Here is a 17226-nt window from a genome sequence, read left to right as displayed (position 1 = left end):
AATGACATTCTGACAGAACAGGGCTGTTGTGTGAGGTGTACAAGAGGAAATGGGGAGCGATATGGTGTGTTGAGCCACTGTCATCATTACCCTATAAGAAGTCTGTGTTCCTGCTGTTCTGTTTCTCAGCAGACGTGGGTTCAAATACTATTGGAAATATTTAAAATACTTTAGCTCTAGTTTGCTCTACTCTGCCTGGAGTACCAAATGGGAGGGGTTTGCACTCTTGTTCTATTGGTTCCAATGTTCCAGGCAAGCTCAAATTAAGCCCAGATAAAGTTTTTGAAATCCTTTTAAATAGTATTTGATTTGAACCCAGGTCTGTTCCTTATCTGGGCTATCAGAGTCAGTGAAGTACATAGACACAGACAGTACAGTTTGATGTTTACAGCAACTCTCAGTTCTTTGTGTTCAGACTGAACTGCATTCACCACAAGTTACACAAACAGTCAGTTCTAGAAAATCTCTCCTATTAAAGAGATTTTTTTTAAAGTTTACCTTTATTTAACTAGGCAAGTTAGTTAAGAACAAATTCTTATTTTCAATGACCCCCTAGGAACAGTGGGATAACTGCCTTGTCAGCTCAGGGATTTGAACTGGCAACCTTTCGGTTACTAGTCCAACGCTCTAACCACTAGGCAATGGGTTGACTCATAATGTGCAGTCCCCATTGTTATACCAGTGGATTTAGGGGCATGATATATTGTTCGGATGAAGGGCGGATGGGTTGCGGCCAGGTTGAGTAAAGAGAAAACAATACCTTAAAAAAATCTGTAAATGTATCATTCTAGTGCAATTTATATCTATAGACTACATTTAGTTTTTTTCTCATTATTTTAGGCTATCTGGCATTAGTGCATAAGCCTAAGCTTTTGGGCCAAACAATATGTGTGCCAAGTAGCCTACACCCCAAAAGCCAAATGGCAGAAAAACTTTGATCCACAGAGGCAAAAAAGGACAATGCCTGAGTTAAATTCAATAAGAGAAAAGCTGTGAAATTGAGAGTTGAAAATAAAGACAACAGAGGGACATAAAAGTAATGTTTGGGAAAGTTTTGTTGAAGTGGTAAAAGAGGGTGATAGCAGTGCTGGCTATGTTATGTGTGAGGATGCTATCATCCTCTTTTACCACTTCACCAAAACTTTACCTGCCTGTTCCTATTTGGCGCACATAAAGTTAGGCCCTAAAGCTTAGGCTTACTCACTAATGCCGAAACATAATGAAAGGAAAACCTCAATGTAGCTTACAGATATAAACTGCACAACAATTATACATTTATGGATTTCTTAAGGTATTGTATTCTCTTTATTACGATTTTACTTGAATATGCTTTAGAGCTATTATAACTTTAATTTGAATGAGCAAATGTTTAAGCAAGAGCAGTCCAATAGGTTTTATATCATTTGTATTCTCATGTGGTTGTAGCACAGATGGAAGAAGGAGCCCGTTGTCTCACCAGATGTATAAATCTGAAGCATCCATTTAGAACATCCAATCACCACCAAATATGGTGATGAGAGGAAGTCCAGTGGCAGAAAGTGAGAGAAGATGGAGCTAGATGAAATTTGGCCGACATTCTGCGGATGTTCTCATTGATGAAACATTCAATCCCAATACCAATACAGTTTTTTGTTCCCAAAACTAGAGTCTGTTACGAACAGAGTGCAATGAGTTTTGTGCACTTAAAAATTGCATCGTTAGAAGGAGTGCAAAGGCGAATTGAGTTCTTACACACACACACACTTCACAGAGTAGGCGTTCCCTAATGGAATTATGCAAATACATGCTAGAAAGCACCAATAAGATCTTGCTAGCTTGTGCTTGGCTCTGACCACTTCCTTACTTGTTCTGCCCACTATGTTTCATTTTCTCCCATTGGTAACAACATCGGTGGTGTATCTCAGGTTAGTTACTAGTATCTTTGGTTGTACTGTACAGTGCTTCAACTTAGAAGGGATTATTTTAGAATAATACCAATGTGAATAGAAAATATGCTGTTTTGCCAAGAAAAATGGATCTGGGCTATTGTGAATGCTCCTGTAAACTGCACTTTTAAAACATCCTTGCATATCACTTGCATCACTGTTAGTTTTGCCATGACAGCCTGTTGCTATGCAACAACAAAGCAGATAGTTATGGTTAATTTTTATGGGACCTTTTGAGGAGTCAATGCTTATGTCATATTATGTGTTGTGTGTGTTTTTTTTTTTACCACTGTCATGTTTTAGTAATGTGCTCATTATTGTAATCATCTTCAGTTACCTAACTGAGTTATTCTGTATAATGACAAAAAACTTTTTTTTTTTACTGACAGTAACAGCAACAATAGGCACACTTCTCAGGGGCCTCTACCACAAGGTTGTGTTCAGTGTTGAGTGACAGGATGTGTGGAAATGATAGAACAGGGACTTTCCTATTTGGCGGATGTGACAGTCGTGGAGGCAACTGAACCCCCTCGCGATTTCTGAGAAATAGGTTACAATAACTGTGTGTGTGTGTGTTTGAGGGAGAGAGAGGGGGGAGGGAGAGAGAGAGGAGGGGGCGGGAGAGAGAGAGATAGAGAGGGGGGGGAGAGAAAGGGGGAGGGAGAGAGGGGGAGAGAGGGGGAGGGAGAGAGAGAGAAGGGGGAGAGGGCGAGGGAGAGAGCTTGAGAGAGAGTGAGACAGAGAGAAAGAGAGAGAGAGAGAGAGAGAGAGAGAGAGAGAGAGAGAGAGATAAAGGGAGAGAATGGGAGAGAAAGGGAGAGAAAGAAAGAGAGAAGAGAGTGAGAGTGAGAGTGAAAGAGAGAGAGAGAGAGAGAGAGAGAGAGAGAGAGAGAGAGAGAGGGACAGAAAGCGTAGGGTAGGGGGTAATAACATTACGTAAGCTGGCTCCTGGAAATATTTACCCCTCATTTGCACACCATGCTTGGAGTTGATGCCTTACTCACCGTAAAGTACAACATTGCTCGGCACCACACATGGGGTTTTAACACATTTCCAGGTTACCACAGGGGGGAAATCCACGGTAGTTTTCTCGCTTCAAAAAGGTTACAAAGGTTGACACTATTTAATGGACACATCATATAGTAGGAGAGAATATTGACAATCACCATCTTAAACATAACTTGGTGAATTATAAATGGAGTCTAGTTTAAAACCGTCTGGCAACTTACACAATGATCCATCTGCACCAGGTGAAAATGAGTATCCTTCTGGATTTCCTCAAAGTATTTGCGATGATGTACCCCAGCAGAAGTACCTGTGCAGCAACTGTAATAACGTACTGAACGAGGCACGTCAGACGTTGTGCGGCCACCGCTACTGCCTCGCTTGTGTCAGTTGGTTAGTGAGGTAAGGCATTTCAATTACTTATATTCAACGTTTTGTCAAACATCTTCAACAATAACCAAATTTAACAATTTCCTCATTTATCATCCACTCTCTTGCCAGTATGTAACACAGCCCACATGTTCCCTTTTTTGCCATTCCCTTAAATGAAGTTAAGATATTACATTTCTGTTAACATATCTGTGTATATTGTATTGTAAATCTAATCCCATGTGTTCATTGTTGTTATTTAGTAATAACAACAACCTTGTTTGCAAGATGTGCAAAGAAGAAGATCCGAGCTCAGAGAGTGAAACAAGCATACTGACATCAGACAATGTATGTATAGTATTACTGAACTTTGTATATATGCTGTCACAGCACAAGTGGATAGAATGGAATGATACAGCAGGCCTATATGACCTTGAGTATGGGCAACAAAAACATTATGACACGCATAAGTTACTGTAGATAGCTCTGCAAAAAACCCCGCTTTAACAACACATTAAAGAAGCAATCTGGGATCGGTACATTCTTTTTTAACTTTTACATTTATGATATATAGCCATGGATTGTTGGGGAATATAACTTATAAATGCCTCATGAGTTTAGCTCAAGTGTCGTAACCCATCAGAACCAAAATTATAAGCCTGTTTTACTCCATTGTTTATAAAACAATGTAATTGTTAATAAACACAGGTATGATTCAAAAAAAAAGTTTATCTCATGGATGGTCAAACCTAGCATCCATAGCTCCGTCTAGTGTTTACCTTGCTCCAGCCCCATCCCTCAGCCGTTTACCAGAACAAGTAGCAGGGTGACTACTTTGTTATTGTTCGAATCCCGGATTGCCCCTTTTTAGGATATCCTTTAAAAATACCATTCTAAATGTACGCTACAGTTATCTAAGTGTAGGCTACAGTAGGATACTGCTCTAATATAGGGAAGCGAGATTACATTTATTCCTCAATACACATTAAAATAGAGGCTCTACAACAGTATAATATTGGTGCTTCTAGTGTTATCCCAAGCACTCTCCTTCCATCTACCTTCTTCAAACTTCCATCTACCTTCCATCTACCATCCTCAACCTTCCAGCTACCTTCCATGTACCATCCATCTACCTTCCTCAACCTTCCATTTACCATCCAATCTACCTTCCATCTACCTTCCCTTACCTTTCATCTATCTCTGACATTTACTTTTAATCTACCTTCCATCTACCATCCATCTACCTTCCTCAACCTTCCATCTACCTTCCTCAACCTTCCATCTACCATCCAATCTACCTTTCATCTACCTTCCCTTACCTTTCAAATATTCTCTGGGATTTACCTTTAATCTACCTTCCATCTACCATCCATCTACCTTCCATCTACCATCAATCTACCTTCCATCTACCTCTGGCATTTAATCCCTTGTTTTACAATGCAAAATAAATGTGCAATAGTAAATATTGTAGATGGATAGATAACATTTTTACTATTGTCTGACATATGTAACGTTTACTGTGAATGCAGTCTCTGCTAAAGCGGGAACATTAGCTTTAATTATATTTCTACTGCACTGTAGCACAGCTCTTCAGCGCTACGGATTGAATAGTGCCCTAGATATTGTTTAAAACACTGACAATTGAGTTATACTCTTCAGCTCCCCAAAACAGGAGACTCACAAGTCTGACATTGACAGTGACATAATCTACCCCCTCTAATCAGAGTTTATATTCTGATTTTAGCTGAATTCTCACCAGAGAATTGCATTGACTTAAACTATTTCACTGTTCTGGTCTAAGTCTTCTCAGAAGAATGTAAGAATTGAGAAAGACAATCAATGTGAAGAGATTGCTGGAGTGGAGTGGTGTAATTTGAATGGCTGTAGAGTTCACAGCGTTGAACAAGTTGAAATGTGTCTGATGTGAATTAGTCCACTGCTGAGGCCATAGACAAGTAATGACTAAAAAGGACATTCACATTCATGTCAAAATACAGTGTTATTTTTCTATGACTGAGACATGTGTCTCACCAAAAATTATAGTGATAAGTAATATGTTAAGTCAGCAGGTAACATAAAACTAATACTTCAGCATGCGTGACATATAACTACAATGGTTAAAAGCTATTATTTTTTACTTATATTAATGAGCCCATGTTGGTCATCACTGTAACCGAATGCTTCTGATCGAAGTCTAAGCCCAGCAGAATGTGGTTCAGCATGAGCTCCTCCGATCATCCTAGGCAGAACAGCAGACGCCCCATAATCAACTCACTTGTTTAATTAGGATTTTGGTCTGTCGTGCTAAAATAATAGGCCCGTAGTATATTCATATCAATATGACGGAACATTTGGAAAAATCTATTTTCATGGCGGATGACTCCTATATTTTGATTCAATCGGGTTAATGAGCCACATTGAATACTTAGTGAGCATCACAGTGGAATGGAAACTAATTGCTGAAGCTTATAACAGTAACTCATATTTTTTACCTTACATTTAGCATTCATCTTCCCTTTTCTATGGTCACAAAGCAAAGGCTTGACTGCCTCCAACTGTTCCTTCCACAGTGGGAGCATTGTTGGTCGTCAGTTTTCAGTAGCTACTGTTATTTATTTATTTTATTTATTTTATTTATTTTATTTCACCTTTATTTAACCAGGTAGGCAAGTTGAGAACAAGTTCTCATTTACAATTGCGACCTGGCCAAGATAAAGCAAAGCAGTTCGACAACATACAAAAACACAGAGTTACACATGGAGTAAAACAACATACAATCAATGATGCAGTAGAAAAAAAAGAAAAAAAAGACTATATACAATGTGAGCAAATGATGTGAGATAAGGGAGGTAAAGGCAAAAAAATGCCATGGTGGCAAAGTAAATAAAGTATAGCAAGAAAAACACTGGAATGGTAGATTTGTAGTTTGAAGAAAGTTCAGAGATAAAATATAAATAATATGGTGCAAAGGAGCAAAATAAATAAAATAAATAAATACAGTAGGGGAAGAGGTAGTAGTTTGGGCTAAATTATAGATGGGCTATGTACAGGTGCAGTGATCTGTGAGCTGCTCTGACAGCTGGTGCTTAAAGCTAGTGAGGGAGATAAGTGTTTCCAGTTTCAGAGAAACTTTTGTTATATTGAATGATTATTATGATGATGATTAAAGAGATAGAATGGCTTTGTGTGTTTATTGTTTCTGAAATCCAACAGTATAGAGACACAGACAGCAGCACTTCAAAGATCCACTTTAAACTGTATCAACTCAGAACAATGACAGCCGGAAAACGTTGTCATTCAAACCAGTTTAGCACTGAAGAAATCACCAGTGTGATATATAGAAATCCGGCCATTCTTTATTATGCATAAACGTTTTCCCTCTGAGGAATAAAATGATTTAAAGTGGAAGTACTGAATTAGTAATTGAAGTACTGAAAGTTGATCATCTTTCTCCTATGTGTTACTTCAGTTATTCAGTGATGCAGCCATCAATAAGGAGATCTTGGAGTTGAAAGTGCATTGTGCTAACCAAGGTTGCTCCTGGAGGAGTATTCTCAAGGATTTTGAGGTATTGACACTTTGTTATATATTTGAAGGATACATTTAATAATTACTTTTTTTGTGACAGTGACACTGATATACAGTACCAGTCAAAAGTTTGAACACACCTACTCAGGGTTTTTCTTTCTTTCACTATTTTCTACATTATAGAATAATAGTGAAGACATCAAAATTATTAAATAAAACATGGAATCATGTAGTAACCAAAAAATGGTTAATCTTTCTAGGGGAGGTGGGACGAAATCGTCCCACGCTATTCAACAGCCAGTGACAAATCAGAGCGCCAATTTAAAACCACAAAATGTCATAATTCAAAGTTCTCAAACATAGGACTATTTTACACCATTTTATAGATACACTTCTCCTGAATCGAACCACGTTGTTCGATTTCCAAAAGGCTTTACAGCGAAAGCAAAACATTAGATTATGTTAGGAGAGTACATAGACACAAAAAACCACACAGCCATTTCCAAGCAACTAGCATGCATCACAAATACCCAAAACACAGCTAAATGCAGCACTAACCTTTGATGATCTTCATCAGATGACACTCCTAGGACATTATGTTATACAATACATGCATGTTTTGTTCAATCAAGTACATATTTATATCAAAAAACAGCTTTTTACATTAGCATGTGATGTTCAGACCTAGCATACCCACCGAAAACTTCCGGTGAATTTACTAAATTACTCACGATAAACGTTGACAAAATACATACCAATTATTTAAAGAATTATAGATACAGAACTCCTTTATGCAATCGCTATGTCCGATTTTAAAATAGCTTTTCAGCGAAAGCACATTTTGCAATATTCTGAGTATATAGCTCGGCCATCACGGCTAGCTAATTTGACACCCACCAAGTTTGGGACAACCTAAACTCAGAATTACTATTAGAAAAATTGGATTACCTTTGCTGTTCTCCGTCAGAATGCACTCCCAGGACTTCTACTTCAACAACAAATGTTGTTTTGGTTCCAAATAATCCATAGTTATATTCAAATAGCTCCGTTTTGTTCGTGCGTTCAGGTCACTATCCAAAGGGTGATGCGCGAGCGCATTTCGTGACAAAAAAATTCTAAACATTCCATTACCGTACTTAGAAGCATGTCAAACGCTGTTTAAAATCAATTTTTATGCAATTTTTCTCGTAAAATAGCGATAATATTCCAACCGGGCAATGTTGTATTCATTCAAAGGCTGAAAGAAAAAAAATGGAGTAGTCTCGTGAACGCGCATCTCAGTCTCACTGTCCCCAGGCTGACCACTAACAAATTCTGCTGCTGTTCTTTGCCCAGAGACAGCAGACACCCCATTCCACATCCTAGCGGCTTTAGAGAGCCAATGGAAGCCTTAGAAAATGTCACATTACAGCACAGATGTTGTATTTTTGATAGAGATGCAACAGAAGGACAACAAATTGTCAGACAGGGCACTTCCTGTATGGAATCTTCTCAGGTTTTGGCCTGCCATATGAGTTATGTTATACTCACAGACACCATTCAAACATTTTTAGAAACATTAGAGTGTTTTCTATCCACATCTACTAATTATATGCATATTCTAGTTTCTGGGCAGGAGTAGTAACCAGATTAAATCGGGTACGTTTTTTATCCGGCCGTGAAAATACTGCCCCCTATCCCAAAGAAGTTAAACAAATCTAAATATATTTTATATTTGAGATTCTTCCAAGTAGCCACCCTTTGCCTTGATCACAAGTTTGCACACTCTTGGCATTCTCAAAACCAGCTTCATGAGGAATGCTTTTCCAACTGTCTTGAAGGAGTTCTCACATATGCAGTGTGTATCGCTGCAGAATGCTGTGGTAGCCATGCTGGTTAAGTGTGCTTTGAATTCTAAATAAATAACTGACAGTGTCACCAGTAAAGCACCCCCACACCATCACACCTCCTCCTCCATGCTTCTCGGTGGGAACCACACATGCGGAGATCATCCGTTCGCCTACTCTGCATCTCACAAAGACACGGAGGTCATCAGACCAAAGGACAGATTTCCACCAGTCTAATGTCTATTGCTCGTGTTTCTTGGCCCAAGCAAGTCTCTTCTTCTTATTGGTGTCCTTTAGTAGTGGTTTCTTTGCAGCAATTCGACCATGAAGGCCTGATTCATGCAGTCTCCTCTGAACAGTTGATGTTGAGAGGTGTCTGTTACTTGAACTCTGTGAAGCATTTATTTGGGCTGCAATCTGAGATGCAGTTAACTCTAATGAACTTATCCTCTGCAGCAGAGGTAACTCTGGGTGTTCCTTTCCTGTGGCGGTCCTCATGAGAGCCAGTTTCATCATAGCGCTTGATGGTTTTTGCAACTGCATTTGAAGAAACTTTAAAAGTTATTGGAATGTTGCGGATTGACTGACCTTCACGTCTTAAAGTAATGATGGACTGTCGTTTGTCTTTGCTTATTTGAGCTAATTTACCAAATAGGGTTGTCTTCTGTATACCACCCCTACCTTGTCACAACACAACTGATTGGCTCAAACGCTAGAAGGAAAGAAATTCCACAAATTAACTTTTATCAAGGCATATCTGTTAATTGAAATGCATTCCAAGTGACTACCTCATGAAGCTGGTTGAGAGAATGCCAGAAGTGTGCAAAGCTGTCATCAAGACAAAGGTTGGGACTTTAAAGAATCTCAAATATATAATATATTTTGATTTGTTTAACACTTTTTTGGACACTACATGATTGCATATGTGTTATTTCATAGTTTTGATGTCTTCACTATTATTCTACAATGTTGAAAATAGTACAAATTATGAAATACCCTTGAATCAGTAGGTGTGTCCAAGCCTTTAACTGGTGCTGTAGCTTTATTTTTAATTAAAAAAATACACTGTAATTTATAGGTAAAATGTAAAATGTTTTTTACAGTAGTTGCATAATTAGTTCAGGATCAGGGGCCAATTTATCATCTAAACGAAATTAAAATGCCAAGTCCTCTTGTAGACCAAATCTTTTAAATTGGTACCAAAATAATTCAAACATTTTTAGAGCTAAGTTATTTCGATCACAATGCTACAATTCTAATAAGGTCAATACTTAGTGATTATACAGTGAGGGAAAAAAGTATTTGATCCCCTGCTGATTTTGTACATTTGCCCACTGACAAAGAAATGATCAGTCTATAATGTTAATGGTAGGTTTATTTGAACAGTGAGAGACAGAATAACAACAAAAAAATCCAGAAAAACGCATGTAAAAAATGTTATAAATTGATTTGCATTTTAACGAGGGAAATAAGTATTTGACCCCTCTGCAAAACATAACTTAGTACTTGGTGGCAAAACCCTTGATGGCAATCACAGAGGTCAGATGTTTCTTGTAGTTGGCCACCAGGTTTGCACACATCTCAGGAGGAATTTTGTCCCACTCCTCTTTGCAGATCTTCTCCAAGTCATTAAGGTTTCGAGGCTGACGTTTGGCAACTCGAACCTTCAGCTCCCTCCACAGATTTTCTATGGGATTAAGGTCTGGAGACTAGCTAGGCCTCTCTAGGACCTTAATGTGCTTCTTCTTGAGCCACTCCTTTGTTGCCTTGGCCGTGTATTTCGGGTCATTGTCATGCTGGAATACCCATATACGACCCATTTTCAATGCCCTGGCTGAGGGAAGGAGGTTCTCACCCAAGATTTGACGGTACATGGCCCCGTCCATCGTCCCTTTGATGCGGTGAAGTTGTCCTGTCCCCTTAGCAGAAAAACACCCCCAAAGCATAATGTTTACACCTCCATGTTTGACGGTGGGGATGGTGTTCTTGGGGTCATAGGCAGCATTCCTCCTCCTCCAAACACGGCGAGTTGAGTTGATGCCAAAGAGCTTAATTTTGGTCTCATCTGACCACAACACTTTCACCCAGTTGTCCTCTGAATCATTCAGATGTTCATTGGCAAACTTCAGACGGGCATGTATATGTGCTTTCTTGAGCAGGGGGACCTTGCGGGCGCTGCAGGATTTCAGTCCTTCACGGTGTAGTGTGTTACCAATTGTTTTCTTGGTGACTATGGTCCCAGCTGCCTTGAGATCATTGACAAGATCCCCCCGTGTAGTTCTGGGCTGATGCCTCACCGTTCTCATGATCATTGCAACTCCACGAGGTGAGATCTTGCATGGAGCCACAGGCTGAGTGAGATTGACAGTTCTTTTGTGTTTCTTCCATTTGCGAATAATCGCACCAACTGTTGTCACCTTCTCACCAAGCTGCTTGGCGATGGTCTTGTAGCCCATTCCAACCTTGTGTAGGTCTACAATCTTGTCCCTGACATCCTTGGAGAGCTCTTTGGTCTTGGTCATGGTGGAGAGTTTGGAATCTGATTGATTGATTGCTTCTGTGGACAGGTGTCTTTTATACAGGTAACAAACTGAGATTAGGAGCACTCCCTTTAAGAGTGTGCTCCTAATCTCAGCTCGTTACGTGTATAAAAGACACCTGGGAGCCAGAAATCTTTCTGATTGATTGGGGGTCAAATACTTATTTCCCTCATTAAAATGCAAATCAATTTATCACATTTTTGACATGGGTTTTTCTGGATTTTTTAAATTTTTATTCTGTCTCTCACTGTTCAAATAAACCTACCATTAAAATTATAAACTGATCATTACTTTGTCAGCAGGGGATAAAATACTTTTTTTCCTCACTGTACATCATCCAATGTTGCTAAGATAATTAGGTTGTTTATTACAAGTATATCATCTCATAAAGTTTAGTTGAAATGTTGCCATTGAAAGTTTATTTGAAAAAGAAGGGGAAACAGAATCTAATAAAAAAGAACAGAGGCCTATTTTGAATGATCTAGATCAAGTTCCGAAAAAATGGTCCCTGATGGCTGATATTGATTTTGCACTGAGATCGAGATGTTGAGGTTGAAATTGATTGATTCACTGAAATGCTGTGCTGAGCTCAGTTTGGTTATAGATTGCTTTGTTGTCCTTTCTGAATTGTCTTGAATCCTCGTTCAGGAGCACCAGGGGCAGTGTGAGTATGCCCTAATCCCCTGCAACATAGGCTGTGGTCACATGGTGCTGCGAAAGGCCTTGGCCTGTCACCTGGAGAAGGCCTGTCCAAACAACATGTCAGTGTGCCCCGCATGCTGCCACTCTATGCGCCCCATAGAGCTACAGGTAAGACTGGCCCAAAGAATCCAGTTCCAGCCGTGCATTCTGCAGCTGTCAAACTAACCACCTCACCTGAGTTGCAAATACTGACACTGACAGGTCTTGCTGACATTCTGAGATGTTCAGCCCTGGTATGAAGTGTTTTTCCTCCTACAAAATGGTTAGATAAGAGGTAAAGAGTTCCATGAGTTTTGAAAGTTTGAAACACACCCAACAGAAATGTAGTGCTTGCTGACTAATGGAGTTATGGAAATAAATAGCCAGTGTACTGTTTCCTGTGGCTCTAAACTGCAGGAGTTACAGTGTAGGGAATTCGAAAAAAAATATGTTGGATTGGTTTCTAGTAAAAAACCTTGGTTGGGGTCTTGGAGATGGGGTCAGTGTGACATTGGAGGGGTCCCTGCAGTGCAGCTGAAGCCGCAGGGTCTCTAGTGTTTACTGCTGCCCCATATTCCCTTTCGCCAGTGAGCGGGAGGCTGCCGAGAGCTTTGGACTGCAGCGAAGAGGAGCAGAAAGCCACAGAACACTTTAGACTCAAGTAAAGTTAGGTTACCATTAGGGGGTAGGGCATCATGATTCGGGGTAAAATGTTTACAAGTGATTGTAAGAACCGACTGCAAAAGCTTTAAGTGCATACTACTCACTACACTGAAACAGTAATACTCTACTGTACTACTTAAGTAATACTGTACTACTTTACTGTTCTACTGTACTGTACTACTTAAGTAATACTGTACTACTTTACTGTTCTACTGTACTGTACTACTTAAGTAATGCTGTACTTAATCAATGGTATTACTAGATATCTCGTGTAGCTATCGATTCTATGAAAGAAACTGTAGGCCTACAGATGACTGTTTCTCTCAATATCTTCAGCATTTTTGTGTGTTATTTTACAGACACACTCATGTCACAGTCTTGGAGAGGAAAAAGCTGATAAAAAACAAAGGAAAGGAAAGGTAGGAAAAAATATGTTTGTTCTTAATGTAGCGTCTGTCAAATCCAATGATGTAATTTGTTGTATAGCTGATGGTTGTTGTGAAACACTTTTTTGTTGCTACATGTTAATTGTCAAAATTGTCTTGATTCTACAGAGTAATCCTCTTCCAGGTTCCAAGGGGAAAGAGTATTGTGTTTTCTCTGAAGTTGGTTGCACATTTAAGGTATTCTATTAATGCCATTACTGCATTATAATAAATGGGGCATCAAATACAAATAATGTGGCAAATTAGAAAGCTTGTTGCAGTACAGTTATTGACGTTTTTTGCCTTCTAATCCCATGTATTTTAGGGGACCACAGAGAAGCTGAGAGTGCATGAGAACAGCAGCCATGTTGGCCACCTTCAGCTCCTGCTGCGTGCCGCCACCACCACCAGCAGTGACCTGCAGGCCTCCCCACTAACAGCCCCTGCCCCAGGCAAGGAGAACAGGGCTATGGATGAGCAGCTGCCCCATCTCAGAGACACTCTGTCTGGCCTGAGACTCCATTGGGACATGGGACTATCAAAGGGGGAGGGGGAGCTGGAGATGGAGATGGAAGGAGGGGACGGAAGGAATAGCTCGGCTGCTCATAGCCTGCGAGATGATGACCAGGTGACCATACTCTTGGACCTAGGTCGGCAGATAGACACACTGCAGCAGAGGGTCCAGATATCTGAGAACATCATCTCCGTCCTGAACAGGGAGGTGGAGAAGACCCAGCTGAGCATGAAGGCTGTGGAGAGGGAGAACCAGAGCAACCAGGAAATGATTTATCACTTAGAAATAAAGGTACAGTATATCTTGAGTCAGAGCATAAACTCATCTTTGTGGACCAGCTGATTCATTCCAGAGCATGCCGTGAACTTCCAAAAAGTTGAATCACACTCCAATAAATTCAGTTGAATTATACTTCTTAAAACAAATATTAAGAAGTGCATGCGTCTACTATCCTCCCAAATTTTGAAAAGTAGGCTAATACATTCAAGAAAGTAACCTTTCTGATGCTCCTAATTTGCAGCGGTGGAATTGTAGATGAAGTATTGCTGCATACACCCACTATTCTTGAAGTAAAATAGCACAATAAAATGCTGGTCTGGCTGGCTGAACAGTGACAGGAAAGGAAATCCTCAAATGTCACATATTGGTCGGAAAAATGGACTGTTGTCAAGAATGAATTTGGCCTTCCTGAAAAATATCAATTTATATGCCGCTTCTGCAAGCATTCCTCCCTTACTCTTAGAGTAGACAGCTTCTTCTCATGTAGCAGTACATACTGATGTAGGATCTCAATTTGAGCCAGTTTGCTACAGCAGAAAAATAATCCTGCAGCAACAGGAAATGGGAATCATTATGTGGATTATAATTAATAGACATTTTGTAGTGGTTGATACATTTTTCGTAAGGAAAAATCAAGTCTGAAATTTCAAAGTGGAAATGACCAACTTTAGAAGCCTTTTTAAACCTGAAAATACACTACGAGTTAAACATTTCCTGAATTACAGGAAAGTTCTCCTGCAACCTGGTGATCAAATGAAGATCCTACATCTGTAGAATACAATAGGGACTTTATTTATTCCAAGGGTACATTTTATGTCAAACAACAGCAGACAAAAAAAGACACACTGTATGAGACAAAAAAGCGGAATACAAAATCAGGAGCCATAAAAAGTGCCATAAACATGCCATAAATGGCTTCAGAATGCACAAGCTATTGTTGATGGGAGTCATTTGATGAAAATCACAATTCAACAACCCCCTTACTCATAATCAATGGGAAAAGAGATGGGGGGATTTGAGCTTTTGGGGGATTTCCTACTGTAACTCTGAGTAAATATTTGATAAATCTGTTCTTAAGAATCCCGCCCCTGGAGAAAAAAATGTATGTTTTGAAGTAAATTTCCTGCAATTCTACACATTTTGCCATGACTTATGCAATGTTAATGATCTGAGTGAGAGTGACTAAGAAAATCAATGTGGGATCCCTGGAGGTCAGGGCCCCTGGGCATGTGCCCTTTGTGCCTGGTTGCTATTCGACTACAAGTATAGATAACTGGTTAGACTAATTTACCAATCTAAATATTGTAAACTGACATGGCTAATTGAGACACAACCAAATTTTGAACTTGTACATTGTGTATTCTAATATTGTAACCCTCAACAGTAAGTTGAGACCCTGACTGAGTTCCTAATAAAACATAAAAACATGTTATTATTACATTTTTTTGGGTCGGGGACCCCCTAGCGGGCCGGGGGCCTTAACCGATTGATTATGTCACTTATGCCTGGATCAGGCCCTGTTTATCAGTTGAACACATTACAATGGTCTCTGTGCTTGTTGCAACTGGCCACTAAAATGTGTCAGCTTAATTAACAGAAGAATATAAGGTCATTTTACATTGTCAAGAAGTTTTTATCTGTTGTATTCACTGTAACCATATGCTCCAATAATTCTCTCAAATCAAAAACATAACTTTGAAAGTGTAAATTACAAACTCCAGATGCCTTTTAAAACTTCAAATACACTACAAGTTTTACAAGTTTGAAATGTTCTGCATTGCAGGAAAGGTGTCCTGCAACATGGTGATCAAATGAACATACTACATTTGTATGTGGAGGATGTTGATACAGTAGCCTGACTATGCCTTCTTAATAATTGACCCTGAGGAGATTAATAAAGTTGTTTTGAATTGAATTGAATATTGCCCTGTAGGTGACAGAGCAGGAGCATAGAATGGCCAGGAAAGATCTGGTCATCAGCTCCATGAAACAAAGTCTCAGCGCCCACCAGGAGGTCTCTTATGACGGCACCTTCATCTGGAGGCTGTCTGACCTCAGCACCAAAATGAAGGAGGCTGTTTCTAGCCATGGGATAAGACCAAACCTGTATTCTCCAGGTACAGTACTCTTTCAACTTTATCTAAAACAGAGGAACCAGTGGTGAAGGGCAGTCTATTTACACGGAGGGACAGTCTTCTATGCATACAGCATAAATAGGCCTTCATTAGAAAGTGCTTCATTTGAACTAAATTGTTCTTATGTAGATGCTTTGTTGAAACATTATACAGACAGCACTGGGTCAGAGGAACCAAGTTCCCTCCAATATTATTTGTATCCACTGAAACACTGGAACAAGTTTATATCAATGTGTTTGTGTCCTCTCTCCTTTTTCTAGCGTTCTACACAGCCAGGTATGGATTCAAGGTGTGCATGAGGCTGTACCTGAATGGTGACGGGGTGGGAAAAGGCACTCATATCTCCCTTTTCTTTGTGATCATGAAGGGGGAGTATGACCTACTCCTCTCATGGCCATTCAAGCACAAGGTAAGGAAGGCTCTCTGTGTTATATCTGTGTAACATACATCATAAATGGTTTATTTAAAGGGTTGAGGTTTTCAACTGAAATGTTATTTGAGATGTGTCTCTACAGTCTACAGTAAATAAAACCCAACAAAACTTGCATGCCTCTTTGTGGATGTAGTTCTCATCTCTTTCCCTCTGCATCATTAACATAATGATGAATGATCAGCCATCTTGTGAACGTCTGTCAGACATGTTAATGTCTAATCAGCATATCTCCTCGCCAGGTCACCTTCTTCCTGCTTGATCAGAATCACAAAGAACACGTGATTGACGCCTTCCGGCCCGATCTAACCTCCTCATCCTTCCAAAGGCCTGTCTCGGATATGAATGTGGCCAGTGGTTGCCCGCTTTTCTTCCCTCTTGGTAAACTTCACTCGCCTAAGCATGCCTACTTGAAAGACGACACAATCTTCATCAAGTGTGTTGTTGACACTTCATCCTGAGCCATGCTTCAAATGATCTATCAAAGGAGGGGGGGGGTAGAATAAGGATTAAGGAATGGATTAGGTTATGTTGAGGACACTTTAAGGCTTCAGAAAGCTAGATATTTTTTGGCTTTACATATAAATATATATTTAATCTATTCTTTAGAAGAAGAGAGAAATCTGAAATATCATTGTATGGTTGTACTTGTATTTATGAGGGTGTATCATTTTCAGAAATAATTTCAAGACAATCAATGGGGTTTTGTTACTGCTAATTAGATATTGTAATTTTGTAAAAAAAACAAACTGTGAATTCATGAGAAGAATAAAGATAAAATAAAAACACTGAATTGCATCAACCACCAATTATGTTAATATATGCCATTTAACAGATGCTTTTATCCAAACCAATTTACAGTCATGCATGCATGCATTTTACGTATGGCTGGTGCTAGGAATCGAA

At 39.5% G+C, this 17226-nt stretch overlaps 1 protein-coding gene across 5 annotated transcripts; it reads left to right on the top strand.

Moving 5' to 3' along the window:
• Window positions 1-1851: 1851 nt before the first annotated feature.
• traf1 (TNF receptor-associated factor 1) lies at window positions 1852-16809 on the top strand. 5 transcript variants are annotated; one of them, XM_045706986.1, is made up of 11 exons: window positions 1852-1904; window positions 3176-3332; window positions 3563-3647; window positions 6769-6867; window positions 11842-12003; window positions 12897-12956; window positions 13092-13160; window positions 13288-13767; window positions 15689-15872; window positions 16151-16299; window positions 16563-16809. In XM_045706986.1, the coding sequence occupies exons 3-11, from the start codon at window positions 3588-3590 to the stop codon at window positions 16779-16781; spliced, it is 1482 nt and encodes a 493-aa protein (XP_045562942.1). In that variant the 5' UTR covers window positions 1852-1904; window positions 3176-3332; window positions 3563-3587; the 3' UTR covers window positions 16782-16809. The 5 variants fall into 5 exon arrangements, with proteins under 5 accessions (XP_045562942.1, XP_014027874.2, XP_045562941.1 ...); XM_045706985.1 differs by lacking the exon at window positions 1852-1904 and adding an exon at window positions 2773-3028; XM_045706984.1 differs by lacking the exon at window positions 1852-1904 and adding an exon at window positions 2773-3037.
• The last annotated feature ends 417 nt before the right edge of the window (window positions 16810-17226 follow it).

Source organism: Salmo salar, chromosome ssa24, assembly GCF_905237065.1.
Source record: "Salmo salar chromosome ssa24, Ssal_v3.1, whole genome shotgun sequence".
NCBI classification, from domain to species: domain Eukaryota; kingdom Metazoa; phylum Chordata; class Actinopteri; order Salmoniformes; family Salmonidae; genus Salmo; species Salmo salar.
The sequence above is the reverse complement of the archived record's forward strand: the minus strand, read 5'-3'. Positions and strand labels throughout refer to the sequence as shown.